At 34.4% G+C, this 11,262-nt stretch overlaps 2 protein-coding genes across 2 annotated transcripts; both read right to left on the minus strand.

Annotated features, from left to right (window-relative positions):
* Nucleotides 1-973: 973 nt before the first annotated feature.
* LOC115231949 (general transcription factor II-I repeat domain-containing protein 2-like) lies at nt 974-1,684 on the minus strand. Its single transcript, XM_029801831.1, has one exon. The coding sequence runs from the start codon at nt 1,682-1,684 to the stop codon at nt 974-976; it is 711 nt and encodes a 236-aa protein (XP_029657691.1).
* Nucleotides 1,685-2,723: 1,039 nt separating this feature from the next.
* On the minus strand, nt 2,724-3,296 carry LOC115231950 (evolutionarily conserved signaling intermediate in Toll pathway, mitochondrial-like). The gene has a single exon (XM_029801832.1). It carries the CDS (start codon nt 3,294-3,296, stop codon nt 2,724-2,726), a length of 573 nt encoding a protein of 190 aa, XP_029657692.1.
* Nucleotides 3,297-11,262: the final 7,966 nt, after the last annotated feature.

Genomic DNA, 11,262 nt, shown 5'->3' on the forward strand with positions numbered 1-11,262 from the left:
GTCTGAGATTTGCGAACAAAATATTTATTGGTTGTTCAAAGAGATCGGCCCAGTCATGACTGCTGTCTCGGTGACCAGGAAACTGCTGGGAGTTATGGAATTGTCCTACTACTACTCAGAGTACAGAAAGGTGCACAATTCAGCGTCAATAAACTGTTTTATTCACTTATAATTTGACTTAGCCGTATTCCATCGTGATTACCTTTCGTTTTGTGTAGTGGAAGGGGACGTGTACTCCCAGCCAGTGGTCAGGTGTTTGATGGAGGCGGCAACACCTATGGAGACGAATTTATCACCGCACAGTACTTTGAGTACGTTAAAGCCATGGTGATCTTTCTATGTTGATATTAGAACTCAATTATTGCCACTTCATATGTTTTTAACGAGAAAAAGGAAGCAGCCCTTATTGGCTCGTTTGTTCTGTTGAGGTCGTGTGTGTCCACCTTGTCGGAAAAGAAATTATTCAAATATTTGGATGTTTTATTTTCTCGTTTTTTGAGTATATAGCAGGGGTCGGCAGGATTTTTGTCTTCGCGGGCCAAAATTTTATTTTTATATGCGATCCGGGCCAAACGAAAAAAAATCCTTATCGGTCACAAAAATAAGGCAACGCTTGCACATTACGATCTTTCTTTATCAAGTTTTTTTTGCAACTTTCTTACGAAATAAAAATTTATCAGTTAAAAATGATTATAAAGAAGTGAATTTATTTTACTCATTAATCTGACTAGTTGCTAAACGTAATATATCGTTAAGATGTGAATCGGTAATCCTCGTTCTCAGACAATTTTTTACATTATTCATTTTAGAGAATAACTGTTCACATAAAAATGTGCTTCCAAATATACAAGCCATTTTCATAGCATTGTCGGTTAATTGCGGATATTTTCTGACACATACAAAATTTTTGTAGAAGCTCAAAATATCCATTGCAGAAAAATATTTTGATTTAAGTGTACTGTCGCATTGAATTTCAAGTAATTATAACATCTTCCCGTATATGAAAAAACCTTTTGAGCATTGATCCTCTACTAAGCCATCTGACATTATAAAAATATAAAAGATCCCCATATTCTGCTTCAGTGTCGATTAAAAATTGCCTGAACTGCCAATGATTCAAGCCGCGGGATAAAATAAAATTTACTGCATTAACAACAGCATCCATTGTCTCACGTAACCTGACTGATTTGGCAACTAACGCCTCTTGATGAACAATACAGTGAATCTTAACCAAATTGTACTCAATTCCAAATTTTTCCATTTCATTTTGGACTAATGTAATAGTTCCCTTTTTGTTCCCAACCATAGATGGAGCCCCGTCTGTTGTAATTCCAACTAATTTTGAAAGTGAAAGATTTAATTCTGTTAAAAGTTGCATTAAATGCAAGAAAACGTCGGTTCCTGTCACTGTACCCATAATTGGAATAACCTTGACAAATTCTTCAAAAATTTGGTATGTTTCAGTTATCCCTCGAACAAATATGACAAGTTGAGAAGTATCCCTTCTGTCAGTACTAGTATCCAATGCGATAGAAAAATATTTGAAATTCCCAAAAATGTTTTTTAAAGAGTTATTTAAATCGAATGACATTTCTTCTACTCTTCTTGTTACCGTTCTTGGAGATAAACAGATAAATTCAAAAATGTTTCTTTTTGTAGGAAATAGATTTTCAGCCACTGCCATTAAGCATTCTTTTATAAATTCTCCGTCTGAAAATGGTTTCATTCGTTTCGCAATTATCTTTGAAATTTCGTAACTTGTACGTGTGATATCATCTTTTTCACAACTTAAATTATAAAAAAATGTCGAGTTTCATAATGTCGCTTGATGTTATAAAGTTTTTTGACAGCAACTTTTTCGAAACATATTAAGCATATAGGTTTTCCATAATCCTCAATAAAGAAATATTCATGAGTCCAATCTGGATTAAACGTACGGGTTTGAAGATCTTTAGTTCTTTTCGAACAATTCGGCAATCGTTGTCGAGACTTCCGGCGTCTTTGGCTCCGGGACCCTCACTTCCCTAAAGAAATTGGGACATCTTTGTTCTTCGCGGTCCAAGGACCTAGGGAATTTACTTTCCTCATTCAGAGGATCCTGCTGGCTGTCATGCGTGGCAACAGCTGTTCCCTCCGTCTCGCTGGGAGAATTTATTAGTTTGTTGACTTTACTTAGTAGAAATAATAATATTGTTAGTTTTCAAAAAAAAAAAAAAAAAAAAAAAAAAATTCGGCATTCAAATTCACCACACAAAATTATTAACACGTTTATAAATTTATTTAATTTTTAATAATAGATAAAATGTATGTATAAATCTATATTACTAAAAGTCTAGTACTTTACTAAATTTGCCCGCGGGCCATGTTAGTTAGAAAAATTTGTCGGCGGGCCAATTTCCCTTAGTATTATAAAATTTGTTCGCGGGCCGTTTTTAAATCTTCCTGGGCCTAATTTGGCCCGCGGGCCGCGATTTGCCGACCCCTGCCCTATACCCTTATTAAAAAGATTCTTCATTTTGTTCCAAAGATCTGAATTTGGTTAAAACAACCTTTTCATGAATAATGATTAGTAGTCCTTTAACGCGCCTCTTACTTAAAAAACATTTTCCTTTAAGAATTTATCCTCAATTTTATAACATTTCAAAACTATGTACAAAAGTTGTTATTAAAAAAAGTGTAAATCTCTGCTTGAAAATTATTGATGCAACAATGGAAGATTATTTTTATTCCGACAGACGTATATTCACTTGTCTGGAAACTAAACTTGGATTTTCCTCCTGTAAATAGGTCAACCACCCACTGAGAGTGGATCCAAAATCCAATTCATTTCCTACCAAAATACACAGTGCCAGGATTGTTTCATCATCTTGTTCATGTATTGTTTTTACAGGTTTTAGTTTTTTCCTATCTTCTTCACTTTCAAAGTAAAAATTAAACAAATTTTCGTCCGAATTCTCCACTCTACCAGTTGCATCAGTCCTATACCCCAACACGTAATAGCTAAGCATATGTTTTCTCAAAAAACTTTTGAACGGCCCAGAAATACAGAACTGGGAACAAGCTGGAGCCTTTTCTATCAGCTCTTTCTGCAGTGGACTTTGTGAGGAGACTATGAACAGAGAATTTGGTTGACTCCTTAGTTTGTGGCAAGAAATAACTGCTTCGATGTCAAACGACATTCTTTTTAGAGCGACTCTGGCCAAGGTGAGCTGGAAGTGATCTGATTTGACGTGTTCTTTAGGAAGAGGGGGAACATAGTGGGGGTTCATTCCTTTAAACTTTGGCATCCAATACATCGCCCTCAAATATCTCTTCATTGCAAAAGATTTGAGCCCGAATACACTGGAAATGATTTCGCCGACTTTTTCATTGGGAACGACTCCTTAAAAGTCAAGACTCGCTCATATACCGTTCTTTTCCATGTGATAGATTATGTTTCCACAGCAGTGCTGCTGTTTAGGGTAATGGACTAGTTCCCTCTGAAAAGCTGTCTCTGCAATCATCTTCCCTTTAGGAAAAACCTCCAATATTCTAATATATGAATCTAAATCTTGCTCCATTCCGAATTTCTATGAATTTAAAAGAGAATCAGTACTTTCATGTTTTCGAGTGCACTGTTAATGAATTCTACGTGGCCGCGTCGTAAATTGCCTTGTTTGTGTAAATAAAAGTCGATCGCCCCGTTAAAAATCTTTTTATTTTTATCGTAGCTCTCTGAAGGATGTGCGGGGAGGAAACGTTCAAAACTGATTAATTCTTTGGTGTCTTCAGTTATAATTCCTTTCACTCTGTCTGAGAGTGTTCTTGTTTTTTTAATTATTGATATATTTTTGGTAAGAATGTCTATAAATGATTAGTGAATTCACACAAACTCATCGTATTTTATAAAAACAATTTTTAAATAAAACAATAATTATTAATTAATATTTTATAGAGTTTATTTTATCGAAATTTTTCGGTTCGAGATTAAAAGGATTTACGGAGCTATCATTAATTAAAATAGCAAAAATGCAAAAAATGAAATTTAATATGTTAATCTGTTATTTGTTGTTAAATTTATTTTTTATGAGCTTTTTTAACATGTCGAATAAGGTTGGAAGTATTTGAATACTTTCTTTTACATAAAGTGCAATCTAGTTTTTTATCAATATTTTTATCTCCTTGAATTGATAAGTTTTTGCACTTTTGGTCCGATTTATCGCATTTTTCACTATTGTATTCAATTGTATTCAAATTGTTTCGATAGATTAATGGGGTTAGATTATACATTCCCAAAGACATGAAATAGTAATAAACTAACATTTCGTTATGTTTTATAACATCTAGCATGCTCTTGTAAATATATGGCTCTGAATAATTTTCATACTTTATCGAACATTCTTCCTTTAAATACAACTAATAGTATAATTTACATTTAGTTTTTTTTCTTCGGATTCGTCATTTTCTAGTGAGTGTTGCCATCTGCTAGTATCCATCGTAGCACCAGATTTTTTTACGCTGTGCTTTTTTTTATGTCTGCATAAATTGGAGTATTGCGTATATGTTTTACTACAGACCTTGGAGCGTTGTTTTAAGTGAAAGTACCTCACAGGTAAATGGTCTATAGCTCGAATGAATGTTCATATGTTGTTTCAGTCCTTTTTGAGACAAAAATGTTTTATGGCAAATATTGCACATTTCTTTTTTTTCCATTTCTAAGTTATCACTGGACTTGATCATTCTTTCAAAATTATCATTTTTACGGTATTATTTGAATAAATTTGTATATAGATTTAGTGATAAACGTTTGTTATCTGAAACGAAATAAAAGAATTGAATTGACTAAAATTCAAATTGATTTATATTATTCATTGTTTACTGTTTAATGGGATTAGAATTAAAAGCTTGGAATCTTTTCACACGACCTAAATACTACAATTATTGATTAGAGAATTATCTCTCAAATATGGAGTTGACCCAATCAAAAACACCCCACAAGATCTTAAATGACAATTAAACAAGATATTTGTAAATATTATATTTTTATGAATCAATTTTAACAGAGATTGTAAATCTCAGAAAACATGACCAAGTTTTTCCTTAATTTGATAGAGTTACGACCACATGTCAGTTTTTTTATTCCAATTCAAGTCAAAATTTTGAACAGAGTATTGCAGAAGATTTGTGTTTGTTATTTATACTTTTTGAGAGTTTAATAATAATCCAAAACTTCTCTTGCTAATTTAAAATATAGATTTAGGTGAAAGTTCAAGTAAGTAAAATATTAATTAACAAAAATGTAAGTAACAACGAAAATACAAAGCGTCAAACACATGATAAAATTAAAAAGTTTTTTTTTCTGATTTTAGATATAATATTATCAGCACTGCGCGATGTCATCGGGCATTAAAACGCATGTGCAGCACAATAGGTCAAATTTCTGGAAAATTTTCTCCATTTCGTACCGTAACATGTAGAGTACTTTTCATTTCTAAAGTGGTTCAAATGCTCTTAAAATCCTCGTCAAGGACAATCAGTAGTGTTGTCCTTTGTCGACCTCTGAAGCATGGTCCGTTCTAGCCAAACTAATCCTCTATGGGGGCTATCTACTATGCTGAAACATATTGAATTTTTTAATTATTTTTGAAATGTGCGTTTTAAATCATTTTAAAACAAGATTATTCTAGCATTAATGACTCACATTTGATCAAGCATCAAATGTTTAATAGAATGCTTACATAACAAATAACGACAAATAGCGTGAGTATTTATTATTTATTTAACAGAAACAACAAAGAAAAAATAAATATAAAAAATTTATAAATTTCCGTATTAATGTTCATGGCCGTGGAGACATCGGGGTATTCGCCCCGCAATCGTTTTCTTTTCTTCCTTGGTCGGGTGGGGACGAAGATTGCTAAGCAAAATAAGGATGAAAAGAGACTCGTCATCTTTTTCAAAATGTCTCTTTGGGATTTTCCGGGGGAACTCTTATAGCCCGGCAGTTCAAAATAATTTTTTGTATTTTCTTTTTCGCTGAGATGTTTCAGAAAAAACAAATTATTGGCGAATAATAGATTTTTGTGAATTACATAGTATTGTAATACGAAAAATGATGTCTCTATCAAAAAGGTGGTGACTTGCACAATTTTAAGAGTTACAGAATTGGCGAATTATATAGTCAGTGTATGCAATGTCAAATTTCGTTTCAATATCCATGTCCGGAAGTCAGAACAATTATCGAACTGGTTTTGACAAATAAAAAATCAAGATTATAGATTCTTTCAAATCAATGGATTTGATCCTTGAAACAATCCCGGAGACTAACCAGAACGAAAATCCTTAATGGTTCGTTCAATGTAGATATTAAAAAAAAACTTTCACGAAAATTAAAAGGCCATCGTATTATTTTTGAAGCTTACAGTTTTATGACGATCAAGTTTCGTTTTTGCTTTTAGGAAAGTCCAAATCCTTCTAATCATGAGAATACTAAAGGTTCGGATCCTTTGAAACGTAAACAGTGAGGTTACTAAAACAACATAAAGCTGATTATCAAGTTTATTTCAAAAAATTAATTCTCGGTCTTTATTTTCAAAACAATCATAATTGAATTTTTTGAAGCAGGTCACAAAAAATGTAATAGACCACTATGAAAAAGTCACATGTCTAATGTGTAATCTTCTCCTTCAGGCACAAATTGAAGATTAAATTGATTTTGAAACACAAGTGGATTATAGTGAGTCAGTGTCTCTTTCTTGGTTTACTCGAATCATATTTCCGCCTTTCTGTTATCCTTTTGTTCCTTGAATCAGTTATTTGGAGAAAGGACCCCAAATAAGTCATTTTCCCACGGATTAGGAATCTCACAGAATGACTTGGATTCCCATTTCTGCCTCTACCATTAACAGGGCCACTTACTGTCTTTGATTTAAGTATTCTACCTCTTTTTCAGACCTCATACAACAAATGACTCCTAATGAGAAATTGGTCAAGCTGTGGACATAGCGCAGGCAGGAGATCTAGAAATATTTTTTCTCTAGTACATGCTTAAAGAATATTACGTTAGACACTTTGTTTCATAGACATTCAGAAGGTTTCTTAGTGGATTATTTTCCCTACAATAAAATGTAATTGTCGATTATGTTTTCAGAGGCGAAATGTAACAAAAATCTATTCTCAGAATCTACTAACTTGACAAATTTATACTTTTTAGTAAAAAATCAATTATGAAAATTCTTTAATTTTTTATTATCAAAAAATAAAAAAATGTTAAGGAAGGCAATTAAAAATGAATTTCAAACATTGATTACTCTCTGTTTATATATATTCTCTACAAGCGATGAAATCCGGTCAAACAGAAGAATTGTGGTCGACTAAATATAACAACAACTTTACTCTGGGAATCACAAATCTCAGGCTCAACTGAGATGTCCCAATATCACTAAGAGTTCCCCGAATGAATTTGAGAACTCCATCAGCCCTAGTATAGCACCAATCATCGTATTCGTGTCCAGTCTAACATGTGTCAACAAAACATACTAGTTTTGGCGGATCAATCAGAAATAATGGAACAGTCAAGTCCACCACGTTTTGTCTTGCACAAAACTGAAGAACGTTTCCTAATGCTTCGAAAGCAACACTTGTTGTAGGTATGAAGGCAGATTGCTTAAAAATAAAAATACAAAATACGAGATCATTAGAATTGCAGAGCACGTGAAATGCAACGTGGATTTGGTTAAGATTGGAATGTTTGGTAATCACAACATCACCAACTGTCCACGGAGACTTTGGTCTACATCTTAAAAACATGTTAAATCACGTTTTTTTAAGTTGTGAATAAATATCTTCGAACTGAAAGTCACAGTAACGATCTGCAGAATTTATCAAATCTATCAACTTAAAATAACCATTGGTCACCTTTGGCTGTCTCTAAGGTAGGAGAAATGATGTCATCAGTAAAAACTAACAGTCCATTGAACTTGTTGGCATACAAAGACATAATAGAGTCAATCCTCTGCGGAGGAGAGATCTCTCTATGGATATTGATGACCAAATAACCCCCGGGAGTCTAGAAGGATGCTAAAGTCGATGGGCATGTTAGCAATGAGTCTTATGTTATTCGTGTACATGAAGGAAGGGTCTATTTGTTAGTTTGAGTATCACCAGTACACACAGTGAAACACTCCTCCATATACTCCTCAGATGTAAGTATCCCAGTCTCAAGTCCTACAGTGAAAGGAATTTGGTTATTTCCCGAAACAAGGCTGTCAACGTGGGCATAATAATTTTTGCGTTGTTTTTCCTTTTTTGACTCAACCCTCTGTTTCCAGCTCAAAATAATTTCCTAGTCAAAATATAGTTTATATATCACATTTTCAAAGAAAGTGTCGTCTTGAGATTTTGAAGACCTTAAAAAGTTGTTTCAGTTGATTCACCTGTGGGAAATGAGATCAGTCTCACGTTGATGGTAAAGTCTGTTTATATCTTTGACCAGTTCATTTTCAAAATGAATCAATGAGTCCATTTTTGACTGCAAAACTGAATCAAATTTTTCACGAAAACTCAAATTGTTATTTGTCTGAGAGATTCCGTTTGTTTTATAGTCGGAGTTATACTTGACCCAATTCTATCATTTCTCGACAAAATAAAACGTTTTGGTACATTTCGGCAAAAGAATAAGACAAAGTGTCGATCATTTCAGAATTCACTTTGATTAGCTCAATTAAGGGTTTTATTTTTGTAAAATATTGACTTGTTTCAACCTCTCGAATAAATTTGGTAAAATTCGTTTTAAATTCTTTAAAAATGTTTTAAAATATGTTTTACTTTCAAATAAAAAACAGGGAATGTCATATTTTTTGATAATATGAAGGCAATGTTCATTTATTGTTTTATTTAAAGGAAGTTCGGTAGGAATTGTTTGATTATATTTTTTTTGGCCTATTTCATATTCAAAAGTGAAATTAAATGAGTACATGGTTAACAACAAAACCACAGAATTAATATAAATTAGTTTAAATAAAATCTCAAATAAACGGAATAAATATATACATATATTTAAATATTTATCAATACAAACAAAATATATTTTTGAATTTATCTAAGGAAAAAGGTATAAAATATATTGACTTTCTTAAAATGAATATTTTCATTAAATTTTTTTGTTAAATGGCTAATCTACTGTGTATTTTTCGAATATCATTTGAAAAATTTGTATTGAATTTAAAAATGGGAAATTTAAGGCTCTAAAAAAGAAACGAAACAGGGTTCCTTTACAAAATAGCCCAAGTAAGTTTCCATCCATGCAATTCACCATTAAAATCACAATCACAAAAGCCTTCCAACCAAGTTTAACAATTTACTTTAATTCAAAATTTACTATTTCTTTTTTTGCTCAGAATTGTTGCTTCTAATTTTGTTTCCGAAAAGATTTTTTGTAATAAAATTCAAAAAAAACCTTCATAAACTATTTTAAATTTGTAATATTTTAAATCGTCGTTAGGTCCTTTTTTCAACCAATACTAAATCTCCAACTTCTTTTGCTTATTATTATTATTAAAGCAATCTCGCGGAATCAAAAAGTTAATTAAGATTCCACTTTTGCCATCCGACTCAGGATACGCTCTGTTAGTCGTATCCACGCTCCCCTGTTACGTGCGAGGTATCTCAGTTCGTCCAGATCATCGGCCGATTTCAGTTTCCTTTCAATCGACGTGAGATCATGGTCGAGCGTAGTCGGTAATGTTGTTCTTTGTCGGCCCCTATATGCCGTTTTATTTAATGAGCAGAAGTAGGATTCCATGTTCTGATTGGCCGGCGTTATTTCCGAGGCTCTTAGGACATGTCAAAAGAGCATCCACTTCGTGAAAATCACTTTCTTTGCAATCTCGGATGTATGGGTGATTCTGTAGAGTTCATTATTGGTCATCTTTTTTGGCCAGTGAATTCCCAGGAGTAGTCGTAGTTGTTTTCTGTGGAAAGAGTTGAGCTGCTCCAGTTCTTTAGCGGTTAGGCCCCAGGTCCCCGCGTTGTAAAGCAAGATTGGTTCGACAAAGGAGCTGTACAGCCGAATTCGAAGGCGGGTTCCTATGTACTTGCGCCTCATCCAGATCATCCACATTTTTTGAAGGATGCAGCAGCCAGCACTTTCCTTCGAATAACGTCCTCCGAGTCCCCAAGGAGAGATCCAACTTTCTTGCATATTCTCCACTTCTCCTCGTTTCTCGTCCCCAGGCGGGATATGGTAGTTCTTTCCGTTTTGTCCGGGTTTATTACAAGGGACCAGTCCTTCAACGAATGAGGGATCACTTTTAATAAGTTTTCCAGTGAGTCCTGATCTCGGGAGACGAAATCAATATCGTCGGCGTAAATTACTTCCATCACGTTGGTAAAGCATTTATTCCTCCGAAGAGGTCTTAGGGCTGCCTCCAGGTAGATTATGAATAGAACCGGAGATAACGAGTCGCCCTGAGGTACGCCAGTGTCGGTTTTAAACTTCATCGAGGTATAGTTTCCCACACGCACGGATAGCGATGTGTTGGCGAGTAAGAATCTGATCATACGTAATGCATCCCCATCTAGGATGCCTTCCAATACATGCATCAGCTTTTTGCGGTTGATTGTATCGAAGGCACGGGATAGATCAATTCCAAGGATTGAGATTTCTTCTTTGTGTTTCTGGCACATTGCACACAGCCATCTGTGGCTCCATACTACGTCTGCTGTCGACCTTCCAGGTCTGAATCCACTTTGACTCGGGTTTAGGAACTTATTTAAAGGTCCTGAAATACGATCCAGCACAACAAGGGAAAGTATTTTCCTTAGCGTATTCATTAGCGTAACCGGGCGTAGGCTGTTTAGATTTCCTTTCTCCTTTCCAGGTTTCTGGATTGGGATTAAAGTGGCATTCCCCACATCAAATGGGCTGTGGCATTTGAACGTCCTGTTCAGGACTGTGCAGATCAACTCAACCACTCTGTCCGGCGCGTATTTTAATAACTCTGCAGTCACGTTGTCTGGTCTCGAAGCTCTGCCATTTTTCAGCTTGCTCAAGGCTGAGAGGACTTCATAGCGGGTGATGTCTTTATTAAGTCCTCTGGGTGTTCCTTCGAATGGTTCCAGGTGGTCATTGATATTTAGTCGTCCTTTGTAAAAGGCTGCAATTTTGTTTGCTGATTCTTGGTCATCGATTATGGTCTTTCCCGCATCATCGAAGATTACAATTCTCTCCGGTTTGGTATTCCGGGATAGTTTCTTGGCTGCAGCGAACATTTTTGCTCCATT

The sequence above is a fragment of the Octopus sinensis genome, unplaced genomic scaffold (genome assembly GCF_006345805.1).
Source record: "Octopus sinensis unplaced genomic scaffold, ASM634580v1 Contig18963, whole genome shotgun sequence".
Lineage (NCBI taxonomy): Eukaryota > Metazoa > Mollusca > Cephalopoda > Octopoda > Octopodidae > Octopus > Octopus sinensis.